Source organism: Dicentrarchus labrax, unplaced genomic scaffold, assembly GCF_905237075.1.
Source record: "Dicentrarchus labrax unplaced genomic scaffold, dlabrax2021, whole genome shotgun sequence".
NCBI lineage: Eukaryota > Metazoa > Chordata > Actinopteri > Moronidae > Dicentrarchus > Dicentrarchus labrax.
This window is the reverse complement of record NW_026136722.1, coordinates 15927647-15951617: the sequence shown is the minus strand read 5'-3', so window position 1 is coordinate 15951617 and position 23971 is coordinate 15927647. Positions and strand designations below refer to the sequence as shown.

The 23971-nt window shown below is 41.0% G+C and overlaps 1 protein-coding gene across 3 annotated transcripts in view; it reads right to left on the bottom strand.

Moving 5' to 3' along the window:
- asic2 (acid-sensing (proton-gated) ion channel 2) overlaps positions 1-23971 on the bottom strand; it is a 339024-nt gene that overhangs the window by 82714 nt on the left and 232339 nt on the right. Inside the window, exon 1 of one of the 3 annotated variants that reach the window (XM_051388340.1) lies at positions 21250-23649. The exons of the other annotated variants lie outside the window; for them this stretch is intronic. Coding sequence (XP_051244300.1) covers positions 21250-21942 — 693 coding nt within the window. The 5' untranslated portion in view covers positions 21943-23649. Of the gene's footprint in view, positions 1-21249; positions 23650-23971 lie in introns of those variants that run through there. 3 annotated transcript variants of the gene reach the window in all.

Genomic DNA, 23971 nt, shown 5'->3' with positions numbered 1-23971 from the left:
CAGAGATAAAGCAGAAAACTTCTAAAGCCACTTAACTTCTTAGAGGCAGAGAAATAAATCAAACATTGCACCTTGTCCCTGAAGATCTGCACTAAAGGAGGGAGACTATGTACCATTATTAAGACCAAATGTATGACAGTTAATATGATCTGTGATAAACACCTTTATGGAATTAAAAAAGACCAAAACCAGTTTTAATGAGCATTGCTAAATCTGTATGTAATTTCCTTTTATTGATGTGTTTATTAGCGTTTCATTTGATTGTGAACAGAGCACCTTTGTAAATAAGAAGGTCTCAGTAGGTTTGCCTGTTTTAAATAAAACTTAATGAATGTATCCTCCATGAATAAATGTAGCTTGTTCCATCTAATCAATGCAATTTGTTAGAAAAGCCTCACAGGCCCCTGACAGTTCGATCATTGCAGCACATGAATGCAAGTCATGACTTTTATTGGGAAACAAGGGCAGAAGCCAATCATTATGACAGTTATAGACTTGTAGGTTGTGTTTACAAGAAAATCTGAAAAAATATCCTGAGTGGTATGAAAATGTGCTTTAGCCTAACATTCATACTGTTGTTTATTAGCTTTGCAGTGACATGATACGCACTGCAAATTACCACAGGACCCCCTGATAAATCCTAAAGATAGGATCACATCGGACACAATGCTGCATGCATAGCAATGACTGTTGCTGTTTGGGTGCAGTCTATTGACTCAACCTTGAAGCAGCTTGTGTGCTTTCTGTAAATAAGGAGGTAAATGCGTGTCCATGATATTCTGAGCATGTCCTGCTGAATGGCCCGAACAAAAACTGGTCAGCGTGATTATTCGAGGCCCCTCGGGAGTTCTTTATTTGTCTGCCTAGGTGAATTGCCAGTTATGATACACAGTGCGTGATATTATGATGCTTCAAACAGACGATGATTATAGAAGCCAGGAAGAATTGCTTGCCTGCAAATGCTGTGCAGTGTGGTTAAGGATGTATTTAATCTCTGGCAAGATTTATGCATCTTATTTATAAGCTTTTAAACATGATGTATGGTTCCCGCTGTGTGCAAGCCAATCTTAAGGTTTGGCTAATTAGAAGTGCGTTTTCGTAATGGCAGGTGGCTGAATAGGAAACCTGCTGCTGGGTGACTCGTCTCCCCTCCCAGGATGACACACTGGGAATGGATCATAAAGGGTAAGCATAATGGCTGCTATTTTCCCGGCTGAATAAAACGAGTTATCTGGGCCATTCAGTTTCATACTGCTTCCTTGTGGCTGAGAGGTTGCACGGGTCCGTTGAACAGATGAGTAAAAGCTCTGCATCTGCAACAGTGGATATAAGTTACAGCAGTAATCAACACGGAGAGGGGGGTTGTTTACCGTGATGAACGTCTCAACACATGCCACAGAGTCGGTATGACTTCCATGTGTCTTGTTAATGAGGGTGGGGAGACAAGAAGGCAGGCCTACTCTAAGAGTTATGGAGATGGATTTACTAGCTCATCTACATTAATGGCTATAAAAAAATAACACCCACCGAAAAATGATTACCTTCCTACACATGTCACTGCGGAGAATGAACACTGCAGGTACAAATACAGAGATCATTTTGAACACATTCAATATCTATTCCTGTGTCAAGCTCTTTCCCAAATTTAAATAATCTTTGGATTGTTGTCATCAAATGCAATATGTACATTTGTATGTGAGTGTATAGACTGAAATGGGTGATGCACCATATCACCCTCTTATAGTTATGTGACACTCGTCTGTTGCTAGAAGGAGTTATTGGGGGCATTACATCACATGTTTAATATCTAGAGAAGGTGAATGTGTACACACACCCATTGCTACATCCATAAGCTGGTGTGTGACAAACTACCACATGTGGGAGTGCACACACTCGCACTAAGGCGCTGCATTAATCATAGTAAAATTATGGTCTCATTTTTCAAACTAAATTCATGAAGAACACTGATTAATGTGCATTTGCGTAAAAACAACCTCTTTACTTACTTGTGACAGTGACTCATGAGATATTAAAATGCAACCATTCAACATAGAGCACATAGGCAACAAGCAGACCAGACAGTCAGCTGGTGTATTATGACACAAAGAGAACAAGAGAAGAGGCTAAAAATTAGATAATCACTACTAGGCTTAGTAGTATTTAACTTATATTATTTCAAATATTAGTATTATTAAATTATATATTTAAATATGTGTAAGTTACTGCACATAAAATCCAGAGCGGGACAGAATAACCTGACATGACACTACAAGAGTCCAATTAATGAACATGGGGACATGGGGGCTCTTCTTGTTTTTCCTTTTTTTAAACCATGTGTTGACTAATACAAAGCTAAGCTATTTTGAGAATTGTGCAGCACTAACTCATTACATGACACGCAGTGTATACTATATTCTTTCACATGTGCAAAAGTTTCTCTTTTCCATTTCCCGTAGAGTCTGATTCAAACCAAGCTGAATTATTTAGCACAGCACTCTCCCAGTCACATCACAAAGCATACCTAATAAATGGGCTAGGTCCTCAGGCATTTATGCACTGCTCAACCAGTGTAAGTATTAAGGAGGAGAGCACCTTGTCAGCTACTGACATCTGCCAAATTTATTAACAATGACTAAATGAATAAGGAAAAAAATATTTAGCAGTTCAGTACAAAATTCTCTTTGTCTAATGGCATCTAAAAGATTGGAATATGTTAGGATACGGTGCCCTTGAGTTCAAAACAGAGCAGAACCTTTGAGTTTTCACTAAAACATCTGATAGATGATATTCTGCAGTTCAAAATGAGGGCAACTGATGATGCCAAGAGAAGACAGAAATTAAAAATTCTGCAGACTCATCTGTAGACAATCAAGTACAGTGAACAGTGAAATAAAGCTACAGTGTACTAGAAACCTTATGACTGTAATACCCATTAAAAAAAATAAATTGCTGGATAGATATAATGTGGAAAACAAAATATCCTTAGAGGGGCAAACATTGTCAAGTGTTGACCGAGGATGGAATCCAAAATGTTTTTATCTGGACAAAAAAAGCCTTTATGCTCTGTACTGTAGCCACTTTAGGACTCAGCTTGTCAAACTCACCTGGTTCGACTGTTATTAGTCTAAAGACTCAGTCAGATGCATATTTGCTCTGCCTCTCCACTTCCATTGAAGCCCATTTGTCTGACGACTTCAGCTCTGTCACATGGGATTAAAATCTGATCTGCCAGTTTTAACTAAGAGAAACAACGTTGTCTTGATGAATATTGTGTTGGACGAAGGAGGACACATTGTTTCCATGCCTCCCAACACTCATCTTTGGTTGAATAATACACTACCGGACTACAAACTGCAGGATGGCTAAGTAATGTTTCATATGTTATTGTACAATGCTAATATTTAGGACTTAAGCATGCCATTTTTGTTTAAGCTGACAGGAAATTGTTTTAGATATACGTTTGCATGCACACTTGAAAAAGTAGACCTGTAGGCAGGGCAACATGAAACTCACCAATGTCATTAAGATTCATTCTTCTTCAAAATGATTATACAAGATCTGTGTAATTGAGTAACGTTTTTTAATATTATTATTTTATTAAATTAAACAATCTATCACCCAGTGTTTCCATTAATTCATCCATCCTATTTTACAGATACAAATAAGGACAGGTAGAAACACCTTGCTATATAACACCATCATCCTCCAAGATGACCATAAAGTTTAAGCAACACCTCTCTAAAACTGTTTCAACAAAAACTGAACATTAGGGTAGGATTTACTGAAATACTATTGCATTACGCCACATCAGTTTTAGCTTGGTGTGCATAATAAACTGGCAACAGTCTGGCACAACAAATAAAAACAGAAATGTCAGTTTTTGTACGGTTTAACAACAAACAAGACAACGTGTTAATTAGTGAGCTTTGCAGATGGTGGTTGGTGGATTTTCTTTACTTTAGACAGCTGTTTCTCCCAGTTGTTGTTCTAAGCTAAGCAAATCGGCTGCTGGATTCATAATTAAGTGACAGATATGAGAATAGTTTTAAAGAAGTCGTATTTCCCAAAATGTTAATCTATTCCATTAAGGTTAGGGAAAGACTGTTGCTATGGTAAATAAAAAGGTAAACTATAATTGCAGGTCTGTGTTGGGAGCTGAACTCTGATCTCCTGCATAAACAGACATGCTACCCGCCCACCAACGTGACCTCAACACCCTCACTTTCCGCCTCGCTACATGAGGGCATATTACTTACTGTATTGGCACTGCAAGTTGGCATTGGACGTACATCGTGAGGCGAAGAATCATCCAGTATGGACCTAATTCTTAGCGATAGTGGGCCGCTAAAAAGATGGACAGCATTCTACACAAATGTGAAAATGCATCAATGCATCAATGCATCCAGCCTTCCACCCACACGCACACATCTCTCTGTATCTCCCTTCTTCCCACTCCCACACGAGTTGGATCAGCTCAGCCCCAACAGGAGGCAGAGAGATCTGACAGTTCTCTCTCTGATCACTCGGCTGTGGTCCTGAGAGGCTCGGGTGAGGACAGCGGCTTAGGACACCAATACCGCCCCGTATTGCAGCTCCACAGGCCTGCTGGGTGTTTGAAGAGATGCCCTGCCCCGCAGCTCCACAGGCATGATAGAAAGGCCGGGGGGATACTGTGATGTTTGGACATGACTGACAAAATATCACCATCATACATTCACAGCTCAGAAACATGCGGACCATTTGTGATGCTAACTCAAGCTGACAGACGGAGGGAAAGAGACAGAGGTGACATATGAGACAGAAAAGCTGAGCACAGAAATGAGGGCAAAGGGTTGAGAGGTCATCCTCGACAGGGTGGGGACAGGAACCAAAAACATGCTGCTACCTGCCCGGCTATAAAGCAACAGAAATTAAGGGATTTACTTTCCTGAACGCTGCGACTTTCAGAGAAATATGACACCAGACAACCGACGACACCTTCAATTAGTGCGCCTGCTTTGATCACGTCATTAAGGATGGGAGGGGAAGTGACTAACAGTTGGCACAGCTTTCTGACATCCACTTTAATGGTACGCACATTTAAGGTATTTTTCATCTGCTTCATCACCGGCTGGATTTAAGTGTCATTTATGCTCCGCTAATTATCAGGCAGAAAATAATTTTTAATACAGCCCACGTCACTGCTGGTACAATGACACACACATTTAATCAAAATTCAATTTGTCAGTAGCTGATGAACACACATAACAGAAATAAATGAGTGGTTTGTTGTTGCCAGGCTCAATACACAAGTGGACACCAGATTCCAACAGAAACGAAGCACACTTTTTGTTCATTATTAGCATTTTCTTATTTCCCATCTCAATTTTTAAAAATAATTACTTTGCAATAAGTGCTTGTTGCCGAACCCATCACAGCAACAGCTATCTCATCTGAAATAAAAATGAAGTAGTAGGCTTTGAAAAGTGAGAAAAGATTGCCAAAATGCCTTTTTTTCCCCTTAATTCTAATGGGGGAAAACACAGGTGTTTCCAAAATATGAATAATAAAATATTCAGACCAAAACCGTGAAAGGGAAAAACTTTCCTGTACTTTTAGGTGTGAAACAAGTGAGACAAAAGACAGGATTTTAACTCCGGTACCATTATTAAAACATCATTATGCGTAGTCTTTCTTTAAATTATCTTTTGTTATATAGTCCGACAGTATCAGCTCTCACTGCACGAGTATAATCAGTGTAAAATGCAATCACGACCTCAGCAAATGATGGGATGTCAAAGCCGCTTTGAGCTGTCGTCTGCTAAAGGAGCTGTGAAATCAAGCCAATGTGTAATCATTCTGTGTTTTATTAGCTCTGCTGTAGAATTTATGCACACGATCCTTTTAATCCTTCGACCAGGAACATTTATTTCAAAGACAGAGGAAGAAAAATGTGAGGGAAGGTGTGATCTGGAATAAACAGCACAATCACTGCATCGCATATACTTAAAACCATGTCTTATCATTAACCATTAATACCCCCGCCTCTAACTTGCTTCAAGTCAAACCCTGAGACAGGAGCTGATAACCACAATCACTTCTTTGACAAATGGCAGATGGGTGACGTGCGGCAGAATATTTTGTGATAGTGAGCTCGTGAGAAAATGGCCTATCTCTCAGGAGGAGAGCACTCATACACAAACAACCTGAACCACCACGGGCAGGTGCATTACTCACCGCGACATTGTGTGTTTCCACTGGCAACATCACGGACTATAGCAAAGTGGAGGAGACAAAACATGAAGCCGGTGAGGTTCTCAAGTTGCCTGCTGGCGATGGTAAAATGGCAGAGGGGGATTTTCATTTTGCATGCTTGACTTTGAAAAGGAAAATCTTTCCTCTGGTCATCAATGATTGCAGAGAAACTTTTGATATGGCCAGGTTAAGCCAATAGAGGCTTTGGTCAGTCCCGTGTCCTCCCTCCAGGACTCATCTCGGCGCAGTTGCACATCCTGCCCGACCTCTGCTCCGACGCGTTCTCTATTCTCTGTCTCTTAGTGTGTTTGGTTAAAACGTTTAAAAAGCTGTCATCATCAGTAAGAATGGCTCCAGTGTGTCCTTTCCCTGTCCTCTGTCCAAGTGAGTCCCCTAGGGTCCAGAAGCACCTGTCTTTCAGAAGAACAGCTAGACCTGCTGTCAGGACAGCCGCTCTAACTGCAAATCACAATGCCTCGGGGGAAGTGAAGAGGTGACGAGGACGAAGGATGGAAATGATGAGTGAAGGAAGGGGATACTGGTGTACTAGGTCCTTATGCTACGGGAATCAAGGCATGCTAGTGATTACTAATGACGCCAATTGGGTTTACACTGGCTTCTGATAATGACTCACACTGTGGAGTTTTTCTTGGTTAAGTGAAGCTTTAGAAACAGCAGGTGAGCGTTTCTGACATTTTGTGCTAACTTGCTGCGTAAAACAAACCAAATACAATGTGTTTACATACCCTGACAATTATCTAATCCATTACATGTACGGTACACAGGATGCAGTACACGTGAGCAACTGACGGGGACATGTGGGTTACTTTTAATAGGTGTTGCAAAGTAAGCCACTAATCCTAAAGCCCCTAAAGTAGTGATTTCAAATCTTAGATATTTCTAGATTCATTTACCAAGTAGTAAAAAAGCTCTACCCAGCACCAAAAAGGAAAAAGATAAAGTTAGCCATTAGCTGGTGAACATAGTGGAGTCTTTAGGAACTAAAGAGCCACATATTTCCCTTGTTCAGTCGGCTGAGACCAAAAGCAGAGCTAACAGAAGATGAATACTGGATTTACACTCCAAATGGACTCCAAATGAATGCTAATGTTGCTCTGTAACTGCTGGTCAATATACAGTGGCTTAGATGCGTCAATCGACGGAGCAAATTTGATACAATTAGATTTTTCAGGAGCTTTGACCCATTCCTCACCAGGAAGTAGTACTTTTGTGTGATGTGTCGATGGGCAACCACCCACAACAATATGTGTAAAGACGCTGCTGGTGTGTGGACTTAAACAGAAAACAAAAGGCATCGGTTGCTGTTTCCCTTTAATGTACATTTAATTTGGTTAGGGATGCAGGCCTGATTGGTTCCAATTGCTCAGCTCATTTAAGTATGTATGCATGTTGCTGCAATTTAAGATTTTAGATTTTTATGCTGAAGAGGATAAATCCAGCAGCCGTGTTACCAGTTAATAACGTGGTTCTGTGTTAGGAGATAACTCAGAAGCCACTGTACGCTTTAGTTCTGCTGCTGATGAAGATTTAATGCTGTTCAAAGAAAAAAAAAAAGCCTGAATGCCATCTGTTGAGGACAGTAATTTGCTGCTCTGGCAGTAGATAGAGCTTGTGTGAAGAGTACAATGCTGAGTGCTGCTAACATATGGAATATGTAGCATGCAGGAGAGAATGATTACAGTCTGACAACACTGAGACGTTGTCATGGACATCAACAACAGCCTGCAGCTGCCTGTGAATTTGTTACACATTTGGATGCACCTCCGGATTTAACATTATTTGCACATACTTGTACACTATATGGGCTCCTATGTTATACTGTGTTCAGCCTTCAGCATGAATGTATTCCATAACTAATGGTGGGCCTGACTGTATCATGTGTATGTGTCTGGAAAAGTGAGGCAGAGAGTGAAAACTACACAAACACTTTCATCTTGCCAAGTCTGACACCAATCTCTGCCAGTCTAGCAAGCTTCCCCAGCCTTATTTCTGTGCATACAGTATCTACTTTTACCTGCTTGTTTGTTTTTCTTGCACACTGTACCCTTCTATATTTACACGTCTGCATAAATCTGTCTCAGAGATGTGTGTGGCTGGGTGGGTTGCAGTGCAGGTTTAATTTAAGTAACCTGTTACTTTCATTGTTTAATAAGAGGAAGTGCAGATTTATTTCTTCATTCTGAGAAGGAAAAACCCCCAAAACCGTGAAATACTGTCTAAAGATTGTCTAAAGTCTGTTTCTTTGTAGCAGCGTCCCACACATGTCCTGACCCACACAAACTGCATGGCACAGCAGGAGATGTGCTAATGGGTGTCCATATTTTCTTTGCTGGTGAAGGATAGACTATAGGGGTTTGAGTAATGAGCCAGTGCCACCTGTGCCCATGATGCCAGAGGGACGTGGACTATAATGCTGATGAGCTTCTGAGGGCCAATGTGCCACTGAGCGCCGTTGCTCAACCTCTTCACATCTCCATCCATCTTGGTAATGCTATTCGCAGAAGAACTTTGCATCTCCCACTTCACTCGTTTGAGTCAAACGCTTTGCCCGGACACAGAAAAGAAAACAGCATTTTTGTGGAAGAGAGTCCAGGGTCTCATTTACGAAGGAGGGGAGTGTGGGAGCACATTTACAGTACTGCAATGCTAATTTGGGCTTTCTCAAAGTCTTTTAGTCTGGGGTTGGGAACATGCATATTTGTGAGGAAGGACTGGAAAAAAGCTTTCTAATTGCTGTGCTAAGGGAGCAGCAATTAACTTTCAGAGACTGCTGCGACTGGAAATTTCAGCATTAAACAGTGAATGCACCAAATTCTAATTCATACTGATGGATGTCAATTTACAAGAATTAAGAGGTGGTAAGAGGTACTTAATGTGCATGTACACACTCTGCTACGTAAAAATAAAAAATACAGTCTCATTTTCATACTATTGATAATGATAGAACTGATGGATACCACTGACCACTTTTGATAGGTAGACCGCTACCTATGACTGCAGACCGGGAACACCCCACAAGAGCTGCAGTTTAGGAAATGCTCTGACCCAGTCGTCTAGCCATCACAATCTGGCCCTTGTCAAAGTCACTCAAATCCTCATGCTGCCCATTTTTCCTGCTTCTAACACATCAACTCTGAGGACAAAATGTTTACTTGATGCCTAATATATCCCACCCACTGACAGGAGCCATGATAACCAGATAATCATTGTTATTCACTTCACCTGTCAGTGCTCATAATGTTCTGCCTGATTGATGCAGTCCATAAGAAAAGCATTATTCTTTAAAATTTTGCTAAAGGTTTGCTAAAAGCTACAGTGTTAAACTACTGAGACTTAAAAAAAAAAAAAAAGCCTCTGTATGAGCATCAGAAAAAACTTAGAGGCAACTTAAGGAGGCTTAGAGTACCACAGACAGAGAAGGGAAGTCAGAAATGATCATACATAACAGCAATCTTTTAAACCCACTAACATCTCTTCTAAACTACAACAAACAAATTAAATAATCACTTAACCTTAGATATTACATATGGTTAGACTAATCTTGAAAGGACTGGGTTCATGTGTGCCTTTAGAACTAAAAGGCACACATGAACCCAGCTGATAAAAACTGGGGATTTGTCTGATCCTCTGAATGCTTGTGTCACTCCCATTCTAGCAATTTAGCACCATGAAGATAAAGTTTAAAAAAACCCAGATAACATGGATTTAAAAACTGCCAATGCTTGAAAAACCCAGAGATAAAGACAATTTACATGTTTTGGTTACCTCAAAAAGGATCTCTGCTCTGTTCGTTTGCATATCCATATACCAACTGCAGTATCAATATCGACAGACTGACAAAGTCCGACAAAAACTAACACGTAATATCCTAATTCTATTTTTTTGTCTTGCAAAGGTGGACAAGGAGTACAAGGTGGTTTCTAATTAAGTCTGTTTGACAATTTGTAGAGATCTACTGAACATTCTATCTGCCACCCACTCTAGATATAAACAATGGGAATTATTTGCATGTTTATATATTTATATATACGACAGCATATGGTGAGAAGGTAAAGCTGAATTAAAGAGTGCTGTCAAGTAGACAGGATGAATTGCTGCGAATTGCTTCTTGCGTTTCCATTATTCATAAAGGTATTCACGTCTGAAGGAGAGGCACAAACAACGCAGAGACATTCAGCGTGTTACATTATTGACGGAGCCTCAAGATCTCAAAGAGGTTTTTTTGATATTGTTCAGGTTAAATCTGGAAATCTGCTCTGTTCTTTGCCTCTTGATGCCCACTCCTTTTCCAGGTTGTTTACCCTTTTCCCTTTCAACTTACAAAACCACCTCCACCTCTTATGCTCTCAGTCTCCCCCCAGAATAAGACGGACTCCTCTCAGTGCAGCAAGGGATAAAATATTTAAAGTTTGCAGAAATCCCAAGACGATAAAGTGGAAAGGGAAAACGCATTCTGATTCATTGAAGTGATGATTAAATACACAAATACAGCTCTTGTGACTTCACAACACAAACTGTAATACACTTCATTTCTCAAGCTGCTACAGCTGACGGAGCCAAATGGCGAGGTGATAATCCAATACTGAACTACTGACATGTGGAAAAGCTATAAAATATAGATGAAGTCAGACATCAATAGCATCCAGTACTAGTAACAACTAACTTTCGTACAGGTCAGGAAGGGTCATCAGGAATGCACTGCAGGTCCTTGTGGAAGAACAAGACTCAAGGTGTATGTGGAACATGTATGTGCAGGGTAGTGGCGTTAATCTCTCCCATCTAAAATGATCCGAGATGTATCTAGATACATGGGCTACGATACATTTCAGGGACAACGCATTTTAATATGGAACAATTGGTGCAATTCAGTGCGAAACGACGCAATCTGATTCAGTTCCTAACATTTGTTTAATGTAGGAGATGCCAATTCTACAAAGGTGACATTGCTTCCATTTAAATACATATATACATATTTTATAAAATACCAGGGAATCCCAAGTATTTTTTTTCTTGATGGCACTGGTAAAAAATGAAAGACAAATGTATCATTTCAGGATTATATGTCATTGTGTCTATTGCGTTTCCAATACTAGACTAATAATAGACTTGCCATGACTACCTACCTACTACGACCTCTCCTAGTTTTAGCTGAGATGTGGCTGGAAAGTGTATAATATCCGAGACTTACATGTTCTTGCTTATGCTAGCTGTATTAGCTTCCATTTGTCGTGCTATCGCTGTACTTAATTGCTGTCCAACAGATCTTACAAATGGACAGACTTTTTGGTTGTTGGGCATGTTTGTTTACGTAGTGACCTCGCAAGCCACGCTGCGCTAACAATATTTTTGTCGCTTTTAGCAGCAAAGGTTCAGTGAACCGAACTTTAGAATCAGACCATTGACATGTTCATGGTACATTTAGATCGATCCAGGGGTCCATAGTTATAGTTGACTCTATCTATGAAATTGATTTAGGACCCGTATCGGTAAATCTGCCACACAGTTTTACTGCCGCTGTTACCTTTTAAAGAAATAATTCCCTAAATGTCAATGCAGTGTTTCAGATGAGACAAAACAGATGTTTAAGACTTAATTGCAATGCTTTGATTAGGGAAGCATGACTGATTTAAAAGCCGTCTCTTTTCACTTGAGTGAAATTCTGTAGGCTATGACTTTGGGCATTTTCAGTGGTGTAACTGGAAAACTGGGCATGCTTGTCATTACAGAAATAGATCTTAAGACTGACGTTTATTGCAACTTCCAAAATATCTGCTGCCTTCCCATTGGCTAAAGAGCAAAATAAACAAACCTTCATTTTTGTTGTTTTTTGCTGATCCGATCTGTGACTCAAAACCGTGATACGATCATAACTGTGAGTTTTGTGATCCATTGCACCCGTAGTGCTGTGTTTACAGAGTGTATGGGCGCGGTAGTTTGTGTTGGCTAGAGCAGTATCAGTGGAACGAGGTTTCATCAAAGATGCAGAATCTTAAAACAGACTTTGGGAGAATACGCTTGCTTATGTTGATTCCTCCTCTAGAGTCTTGAAGAGATTCAAACTAGAACAAACATTTACTTGCCATTTTAAGTTTGTTTACGTTTGCTTCTGCTGTGGTCCTTCACCTGATTTAAACAGGTTTGCTTGGAGGAGGCTGATCTACAGCAAAAGCTGTGAGCCAGCAACCTTGTGCTGCTCACCCGCAGATCAATTTGACTGAAGGAGCTGGAGATTAAGTGCTTGCTGAAAGGCACAAAGGCAGCAGTAATTGAAAGGGGAGTGTGTGTCATGGTTGCAAACTTGTTTCTCTCACCTTGAGACTCCTTCCTGATTTGGAGCTGGAAAAGAAAACTAGTGGTGCGTAAAGGAACTGTTTTCAAAAGATAGCACCAAAACCCATAAATATTTCTGCCAGCAGGCACATTTCCTAGGTGAAGTAGCAGCATTGCATGCAAGAATCTGATAAAACCAAGAAAAATAAGATGAAATGGCTGTTTCAGCACAATTATGATCCATAAGTCTTTGATCAAATCTAAAGCTGTTATAATGCATGCCATTAATGCATATTAGGGAACCGAGCATGATAAGAGGGTACAGCTAGGTGAGATTCAAACAGCATGGTTAATATCTATAACACGGCTGAATCTGCAATATTTGCCCAGGGCCTGGGAACTTGTGGTCTTCTGATGCCAAGCTGCAGTTTGACCAGAACATCCTCAGAGCCCGGCTAATGCCTGCGGACTTCAACCTACGCACCACCACGCTACATATTGCCTGACACAAAGAGGGATGCAGCCTTAGGAAGGTCGAAAAAACATGCAGACTAAATTGGTCATGTGCCATGTGAGCAATAATAACCACAGGGGAAAGCAGTATCCTGACAGTCTCATATCTAGGGTGTGAAAACAGAAGTTTAGAAAGCGAGTAGGATGTGATGAATTGGAAAGATGTTTTTGGCTTGTTGCCAACATTTTAGAAAATGGAATAAAACTTTTGCCAAATGCCAAATGAAATCCTGTGTATGCGTCTCTCAATACTTTTGCAATTAACCTTCTATAAAAGACTGTAAAAACAAAAAAAGAGAAGTGTGAAGTGTGAAGAGTAAGAGTAAGAGATCATGTGCTGCAGAAGTCAGTTATACCATTTTCTTCACACTCTAATTGCATGTGTGTGTGTCTGTGGGCTGATTGCTGCCCTGTCACATGATAAGGGACACCTATGAAGAGAGCCAGACAGAGCCAGTATCACACACTGGGAAGCCCATTTTAGTGTCAGTGCCGTGCCTGCTGATGATTGATCCGCCAAACAAGTCCTGTGGACACAGCAGGCTCTGTTCCCTGTCCCTGTGCTTTTCCTTCAAGCACATGTTTTTATGTGATGGTTCAGTGCTTCTCACACACAGCCAGTTCAAGCACATTTCGACCAGATTTAACAAAAGCTCAGGTTCATAAAGATGGCTGGAGCTCGCCAAGTTTGATTAAAATCCCCTGAGAACAGTTCAAGTATAAGCCATTGCCTACTGTTGTCCATAACTGAGGGCTGTAATAAATATGCTATATATATGTGTACTATAATCATTTTTTTTTTAATCAGGCAACAGCTGTTTAGTTAAGTTGACAGGATGTGCTATTTAGGTTTGATTTACAGTTGTGGTCTTTCAGGTTTTTCTGCACATGTATAGCAATTAAAAAGTCGAAAGTCTGATCTTGTATGCACTGAGCTGCCTAATCATTATACCTTTCGCTGAACTGGCACAAGCTTTCACACTACCATCAGTCATGATCAATTTGATACCTGTCTGAAGGGCTTTATAATGAAGGAGTATGGCAGTAAGGCTCATCTGAGACATGGATAAAATGTTTCACATTCATGTCAACTTCCAAGTGCACGTGTAAACTTTATTATGTCCGACTTTGTGCTTACAAATACAAAACTGCCTGAAAACCAAACAAATATGGATGCCTTAAATCAGCTAAAGACCGTTGTTTAATCTAAATAAATCTAACTTTAGTTTTTGTTTGCATGAAACTCACTTCCAGCTCAGATTGCTAAAGCACACAATAAAGCAAGCTTTAAAAAACAAGTGAAGTAAGACCTAATACCTGTATGCCTTTGTGCATTGTCTCTTATTTTGTAGAGGAATAACAATATATTTATTAATATGTTGTTACATTTAACTTTGTATATATATATTTAGTGCTTATGAATTTAAATTAAAATAATATATTTAAGTATATATGAAAAGAATATGTACAGTAATATGCTTGCGAGGAAAATATATCATTGGTTACATTTTAATGACAATGTCATGTTTTAGTGTTTTGTGTGGACCCCAGGAAGAGTAGCTGATGTTCTGCATCAGATAATGGGGATACTAATAAAATCAAAATGAAATCCATTCCATATCATATGAACCATGGCATTAACCCAAACACAATGCGTGCTGGGAAGTGTGCTAATAAGCTAACAATGTTTCTAAACTATTTAATTTCGTGAGCTACGTAAACGATCAGTTGGATCTTTAATGAACTCATCATTTAAATTACAATTAAACTGAATAATAAATGTGATAATTAGACAATCTAATTTCACCTGGCTTGAAGCTGACAAACACATCTAATTACACTTGATGAGTTAATTTAATTAAAATTATTGTGAAATTTCACATTGTAGGGGGTGAGCAAGTTGTCAGAAGCTGACATGTACACACAACACACGAGGAAGTAAGCAGGTCCCAGTCAATAAATACCTTTTTATGTTGAGGTGATGGTGGTGTGTGGGGAGAGCTCAAAGGAGAAAACGGCATTTTATTTTACGCTAAGAAAAACATTATCTGCACCTAGTTTAACAGGTAGACCGGTGCAATGAAATGCAATCAAACACAAAAGGACTGCAATAAATCTTACCTTTGTAAAGCTTAAAACATTTACTTTTTGTTGACTTTGTGTCAGAGAGTTGTTGATGCAACTCTAGGGTAATTTTGGGACAGTTTTATTATTGTATTGCATTATGCTAACGTTTTTTTCTTATATTGTGTCCATTCCTATGTATGTCCTTCCCCTCTCTCTCCAACACACACATAAATACAAACACACACTCAATACAGGGACAATACTGTACGTGGGTGTCTGTTGCCCAAAGGTCCTGAGAGCGAATATAGATTTGAATCGTGGGTGTAGTAGTATGCATATGTTTAGTGCTAGATGTGTTTGTGTGCGTGTGAGGGAGATGAGCTCCGAGGGATAACAGTGAATGGTGAGACATAAGGTCAAACAAACCATACATATGTGCATTTAAAATGCTGCAATCACTGCCTCTGTCATCTGTCATTAATTTTTCTTGTTACAACAGCAACTGTTAATAACAATGTTTTTTCTTAACAACATGACACACGTAGAGAGCATGTGAGAGCTCATCTGCTGTAACTTATGCATTTCCTTCGTAAGGTGCGGTGGAGATTGGATACAGCTTCAACTAATGGAATTCATGGAAGAGAACAGCATCCATTAGCTTTGTATTTCAAACACTAACCTTTAACAAGTCCTGTGGTTTATGCATCTACGTGACCTTATGAATACTAACCATGTGTAATCTTTTCATCTGCATTCAAGGCTTGCAATACACCAGGAGATTAAGGTGACTATTTGCTATAGCCTGTGGCTGGCTGTCAAACTGCTATTGGATGCTGGCTGCATCCAGTGGCTGTGGCATATCAATGACCAGTGCCATGGCCGTTCATAATAAGACACAGCCCTGTTATGGTTTTTAATATAAGCTGGAAGTTGGAGCCACTTGTTCTGAAGGGGGAAATTGGATTTTGGGTGTAGAGCATGGGAAGCACAGGGCCACCTGTGTTAATAAGATTGCTGTAGATGGAGCTGCTTCCAGCTGACTCCCACTCCTGTTTATTTCAAGCCAGATCAATAGCTTATGGTCTTGCTTTACACAATCCTACTGAAAAGGTCAATGACAAAAGAGAGGAAAAGAGACCTGCGTTATTACCTGGATGTGCTTAAAACTCAATCAGCAGCCCCTCCAGGCTCAGTGGTGATTGACCAGGCTCTGTCAGTCTCCTCATTGTGTTCATATGGTTGATGTGGAAAGTAAGAGTGGGTCAACAGGTGATTCAGATTTTTCAGTTTTACCAAAGTGCTGTCAATTAAACTGCAAATAATTAGAGCTGAGGAATGAAAATAGAAGGTGGACCTTAAGTTCGATGAGATGTGTGCGTCTGCTGATTGAACCATGCAGGGAAGATCTATGATGCGCATTCACCTTCCTTTTTTCAGCTCTGAAACAGTTGAGTTATATCGCAAAGTCACCATATCATAAAGCAGGGATTCCAGTTAAAACAACATCCATCCTCAAATAATAAGATGTGCATCTGGGTGACACAAGAGAGCAGTTAAAGCCAACATCAGTGCTCATCCCTTTGTGCTGTTAACCCACAGTGTCAATAGAAGGATGTTAAACGTGCAGAACTGGAAAAGAAAAGGGTGTGTAATTCAAGGAAAAAAAATTAAAATGGAATAAATGTGATCTGAAACTATCGCTTAAAGGATTACACGTAAACATCACACATTTTGTGACTGTGAATTCAACAGTAGAGAAAAGGGATTAGTTTCTTAATCTGCACCCTTTACTCTGAGGGTCCTTTCATTTATAACTTTTTCCATTAAATGCCAAACTATTATTAAATACTTACCTGCACAGATGACTGTAGTTAAATCAGCATTGTTTGGCCATTTGCAGGCAGCAGAAACAAGCCTTTTATATTTATATGGCACACTAAGTTGCATATTTACACATCCAGCAGACACAGAGCATCGGCGTTCATCATATCTTTGGCCTCCTGATGAATGTAAATGCACTATTCACTCCCCTTTTCACTTCACAAACGTCTGTCTCTTTAGCTGCTCTACCCTTTTCATCAGCTAGTCATTGGGGAGACTGACCAAAAACAGTAAAGTTGCGGGCCATAAAACCAAAACCATGAATTGAAAGATACTAAAACGCTTCATAGAATTGTAGGAAACAGAATTGCAGAATTGGGTAATAATTCTTTTTGGGTTCATCACTACAACCCCTATCACATTTGATCCATTAATAATATAAAACATATATAATACAGTAGCTTTAATAAAAAAGCCTAAACATTAATAACACTAAATATGACACAGTTTGTCCCCATATAAATCACAATTCAGCAAAACAAGCAAATCTGCTCATGCCAAATATGTTAAGAGTGTGGTGCAGCATTGCTGTGGCTCTGCAGTTATGAGATTTCCCAGAAGATAGAGTTGATACATTACAGTGGCCAGGCAAAGAGGTTCACCCTTTTTCACACCCTTCCTAGAGTGTGATTAGGTGGTGCTCTCCAACTTGTAGCACTGTTTAATTTGTCATTGCAGGAGCAGCTATCTAGTCCTCGATGGAGCTTGGAAAAGGTGGAGATGTGTATCTGTTCCACAGAGACAGGCTCAGCTAGCTGTGGTTTGATAAGGTATAACACATTTTATTGGGGATGATTGGAATGGTTTCTGCTTATCCCCATGCTTTGAAGTTGGGACTAGCTGTGGGGTGGCCGAGAGTTTATCAGTCTTGGAGATGTGGGAGCAAAATAGACCACCATAAACTACAGCACGAAGCTAATAGATTTATTGATTAGCCAGCCTTCTACTGGTTCCCATTCACTGTGATACAGTAGTTTCAGTACATGAAGTCCTCCTGCTGCAGGGGGTTGGGCAGAATTATAGTACCCATTTGTATTCCCAACCAGATGCTTTTCCTCTATACCATCTCTCACTCCCAACCTCTGGCTGTACCTTTCTCCTCCTTTCCCCAGTTTTCTGCTTTGTAGTTCAAAGCATCCTATGTACTCTAAAGCCTGTAATACCCAACCTCTATCAACACTGAATATCTCACTTATTCTCATGCAGGTATTAAAATGCAAACACACATGAGACAAGGACTGTTTATTTTTTAAGTCTATGTAAGGGTGTTCCCTATCGCCCCGTTTAATTTGGTTGTTGCATCCTCTTTGGTCTTGGAGTGACAGTGCTCTAAATGCAGTGATAATGAATAGGCCTCAGGGAGTCTTTGCTGACTTGCAGCAGCAGGCTAATGAGATTAGCAAAACCACTGAGGGCCGGTTAACGGCATGAGGCCCCCTATGAGGTAGAACAAGATGAGGAAGCAGGCAGAACTGGGGCATCAATGTGGCTCTGATCTGCAAAGTAAAGCTGACAATATTGAACACCCAGTCCATGTGACGGCCAAAATATACTACTACAGAAACACATTTAAAGTTTATATATATCATTACTGGTCTCAGTGAGTTTGTGATCAAAATTCAGGAGACTGTACTGTGTTATTGTGTTTTTAGTGCTGCTGCAGCAATTTTGTCCTTCATGGTCTCACCCCCTTTGGATTTACTGATATTTCAGAGTGATTGTACAGATTGGTTGTTTAAAGTTTGCACAGTAGCTGCTCTCAGAGGGCAATTTTCCCTCCATCATCAGCAGCTTGATCCATTCTAACAAAATCTTCTGATATTCCAGAAATTCCTTCAACTTGGGTGAACTGTTACTACACTCAAATCCACACACACAGCTCACAATCCTGCTCCTTGAATACATTACTGTGACATTAAAACTGACCTTTAAACATTGAGGTAACAAAGCAGGCACATAAACAAACCTGGACAATCATTCTAACACTATGAAAATGTCTTTACAAGGCATAGTTAAAATTAAGCACTTCATTTGCACGGCATTGGCCCGACGCACCTTGCACTGATTCTGACAGAGGGCAAAGAGACAAAGCACCAACAAAGCAAGAATCATCCAACTGATCAACAACTGCTGACCATGAACTCATAAAAGACTAATAAAAAACATGTTTTTTTTTATATACTCCTTTTTCCTGAAAAGAACAGACTGTTTTTATGCTTGGTTAAGTGCCATATTGGCGGCATTATCATGCTGCCTTGAAAAGGCAATCATGAGTTTGTGCTTGCAATATTGGGGAGTTCAATGCATGATAGGCTGGATATTCAAGAGGTCAAATGCATTATAAAACTTTTGGTTGACAAAAGACAGCAAATGGTAAAAAGAGTTTGTTTTGTTCAATTTAGTGCTATGAGGCAAACAAGAGAATGGGCACACAGATAATAGTATACGACACAGGAAACTGCTGTTTTCAATGCTACAACCTTTAAACTTAAATATATTTTACATTATGAAATTCAATAATTGTGGTCCATTAGAATGATCCTCCTCCACATCACCTTGTAAGAGTAATAGTATTAAATTTAGATTAAAATTCTGGTGGCGACAGCTGTGGTTACTTGTAGTAATGGCAGGAGCAATTTAATAACGCAGGATCCAGAGTTTTGTGAAAATAACGTGTGAATTGACCACTGGGGCAGAAAATAGTTCTGAGTAGCTATTCTATAAGAGCTGCAACAAAAGAAGGAAAACTCATGTATCTATTGATAGCACATCCAAACAAACTGTTTATCATGTCAAGAAAGAAAACTAAAAAAGGGAATATCTTACTCATGATCTAACGCTGTATCCTGTATTAAAAAAGTACTCCATCAGTTTAGCATAGCATTACGCAATAACACTGTCAGACTCACTATGGGCAGTTAAAATCAGGATAAAACAGAGCAAGAGATAGTTTGTTTTATTCCATACATTCTTCTTCCTTGTCAAAACCTGGCCCCTACATTACCCATAATGCAGCTTGATTTCCAACAATTTGATTGGAGATTCAGGTGTGTTATACCAGTAGCAGCATTTAGTCACCCTCAAGCAGAGAGGATTTAAAAACATTTTCTTAAATTTAGTCTTCACTCCCAACTGATGCTGACTCAAGTGACATAATTTGAGGTGATTTATCAGACTTTACGCAGCTCCCTCTGAAGCCACAACATGTTTTCCTTTTCTAACACCTGTTTCACTTTAAGTACTTGACCAGGCAATTTTTCACATCACACCCAGTATACACTATGTAAGCCTTTGTCTTGCAAGAAACGCGGACCCCGCCACTCATAATGAAGACAACAACAATGCAACTACAGTAAACTGCAATTTTCTGAAAAAAGTAGGGTTTGATGAACATTAATTAATACCTTAACTGTGGGCAAAATCTCCACATCAGTTAACAAGTGACAATCACAATGCACAACCTTTGCACACAGGTATTCATCTTCCATTTCTCTTTTCTCTCTCCATCAGTCACTGACACTGAGGCCAGAGTGCCATAGGGCAATAAGAACACAAAGAAAAAGTTTCAAAGACAGTTTGAGCACATTACTGCACAGAAAACATCTGCCATGGTTTAGGCAAGCCAGGGGAGCACACAAGGAGGAGCGGGCACGCAAATCCCCAAACCCACAACCACCCACACAGAAAAGAAGACAGATATGAGAATGATCAGACACAGCGGCAGTATACTCTTCTTGGGGGGTTGCACAGAAGTGTAAAATAAAATAGATTTTGAGGCTATGCTTAGCCACAAACCCATGGAGCCATCTCATTATTTGACCAAGGCTACTGTTCATGCCATTTTCCTCATAGTTTTTTTACTCTGCGAAAGCTTATCTTTGCTGTATAAGCATTCATTTAACAAGAGCTCTGGTGGTAATTTAATAACTGCCCTGTGCAGTAACACATATGCTAATCTGTTTGTGGGATGACCAAGAAAGCTTTAACAGGAAGTTACAACAGCTAGTATACTGTGTTTTACAGCCTTGTAACTTAGCCATTACAGCAGGTAAGTCACAAGAGAATCCCCACTAAAACATAATGAAATGAAGCAATGTGTTGTCTCAGCATGATGCAACGGATTTGCAACTCTTAAATGGTTGCAGTTTTAGATTGGGATAATTGACGGTAAAGACAACATGTAAGGAGATCAAAGTACAAGAGGAGATACTGGAGTGCTTTTCACGCAGACAGCTGGCATACAACAGAAGAGGTTTGACTTACAGAAGAGAAGTTGTGAACGCCACATGGCTCTCCTCTGTATTTGCACGAGAGGAGCATGTCATCCAGTTGGTGGCTCAGTCTATCCATAAACTCCAGGTTGGTCCCCTCAAAGTTTCTCGGCGGCAGAAAGAGCCTGAAGTCTGACAGCTTACTGAACCAAGCCTGACGGTCCTCTTGAAGCAAGTCCAGAACCATGGGCCTCACTGTCCGGTTAGCCAGCAGCAAGCCCAGCCAGTGGCCAGCAAAATACAGGTCGCTCTTGGTGAGCTTGTAGAGGCGGATAGGGTTGTTGTTGCAGATAGTGACTGCAGGGAAAGCCAGTTCTTTGGCCCACTCTGTGTGGATCCGTGTGTATGTGGGGAAGGAAAGCCAGTGGAGTAGGCGGTTGGATGACCAGGATAAAAGCAGCCCCAGGGAGGTGCAGAGGGCCAATAGCCAAAAGGCCCTACGGCCCACAGAGCCACCGGGGATGCAAACATGCCTCAGGCCATGCAGGCGTGTCCTTGACAACAGAGTGGAAGTGACCCGAGCCAGAGTTGGCTTTGTAGGACGTCGCTGACGGCCTTTTCTGATCATGGCCGGGGATCCCCGCCGGAGACAGCGCCCCTCTAGGGCCATAGCTGCCCACAGCGCTCCTACAGCCGCGGGAAAGGCTTCATTTCCCAGCCAGGCCTCAGGGGCTGGGGCCCACATGTAGCTCCAGGATAAATCCACTACTGTAATCCACACCTGGATATGTGTTTGGCCTTACAATTACAAATGACCCATGCAGTATTGATTGAGTATTAAATTACCGTATGCACACGTAGAAGTACCCTCAAGTAAATGTTTTGAAGTCGTCTGCTCCTGGCGGTGCAGGAGCTCTGATGAACTCAGCAGCAGCTACTTGTTGGTCATCTCTCCTGGTCTTTCGATCTGAGAGCGCTCTCTAATCAACCAACTCAGCATGGGGAGGAAAAAAATCAGCTAGGCAAATGTGCTCCAAGCAAGGTGGCTTCTACATGAGTGACTCCAGCATCCACCGCAGTTAGTGTGACAGTGAACAAGAGAGGATGAGACACAGAGAGCGAACGCAAGAGGAAGAGGGAGGGGAAGGGAGAGGGAGAGAGGAGGTTAGAATACAAAATACCAAGGGCTAAGCAGAGAGGACAAAAAACAAATGAAAGAAGGGAAGGTAATTAAAATAATGAGACAACAGCGCAGGGAATTGGTTGGTGTGGTGCAGTCTGTTAGCGTGGAGCTTGCCTCGTTCCAGCGCTGTGGTTTCTCTTCTTCTGAGTTACATGTGTGCGTTTTTTTGGCTTCACTGGCTTGCAGAAGCGTTCGCCAGCCAGAGGCAGCAATCAGTTCCTTGTCACTATTAAGTACAAGCTTTAATTGAATTCACAAAAGTCTCCCGTGCTCATTTGTTGTCTGTCCCACTTTGCGGTCTCACTTTTGATGCCTTGACTTCCTCGTGATGTCACTGGTCTGTTTCTTGTCTCTCCCCCCACTTGGCTTTGACCAGTGTTATTAGATCCTGCGGGTAACCACGGGGTAGCTTCATCTTGTAGTGGACCTGCTTCTCAGCACCACAGCCACAGTGAGAAACATGCTACAACACACTTTCACATGGAGAAGGAGGCACTCATGCGCATACACGGACATACACTCACAGCAGTTTTCTGCGGGAAACCAGACCAGAGATAATCTGTTCTGTCACACTCTGATCTCAACATCTCTCCCCCGTTTCTCTGTCTCCTGTTATTCTCTCTTCTTCTTCTTCTTCTTCCCTAGTTTTTTCTCCTTCACTCAAAGACAGCATCTCTAATCTCAATATTCCTCTCATGTCCCTGCTCCTCCTTCTAAAAATACTCTCCCCAAATCAAATCCATCAACTTGCCCTCACGCTCCTCCTCCCCCTCTTCGCGTGTGTCAGTCAAGCCCCGTAAGCTCGACCTCCTGTCAGGCTCCCTCTCTTCCTCCTCCTCCTCTTCTTCTTCTTCTTTTCCACTTTGTGCACGCACTCCCTCACTTCTCTCCCCCGTCAGGCAAGGCTTCTTTGAGCGCTCTCCTGCCTCAGTGTCCTTGTCAGCTTCATCCAGCTTGCTCCCTCTCCCTGCTCCGAATGACTTCTCTCCCCTCAGTGATCTCTCTCCGTTTTTTCCCTCCTCCCTCTCTCGTTGTCTCTCGCGTTTTGTTCCTCTGTTTTGCTCCGGTTTTCAGGCAGCTTGTCCTCCCGTTGCACCTCTCCTCCTCCTCCTGCGCCACAGCTCTGTCCGCGCAGCCGGTGAGCCCGTCACTGATGAGAGCGCCTGTCTCTCTCTGCGCTAACTCGTGCTGTCCTTCGCCCCCCTCTGTTTGTCTGCTGCTGCTGCCGAGCCACACGGCTACAGTGCAATGAGAGACTGCTGTTTGCATGAATGTGAGGGTTTGTGTGTAGCGGAGGAGAACAGCTAGACGCGGGCTCTCCACTAGACTTTCAGCTCTAGAGCCCAAATGTTTATCACTGTATCACAATGTGAATACAAAGTAGGTAGTGGGGGATTACACATTCTCAATGAATGCTCCTCTTTGTTTATGAAAATGTTGTTTTTATAGTATTTTAAGTTTGGCACTTTGATATATGTTTAATCTTATTAGAAAAGTATCAGTTCTAGTCAAACTTTAGTTATTTGAATTTTGCTACTTTTAGTCAACAAAATACATTTTAGTCGGTTCAATTTTTTTTTATCATGTTTGC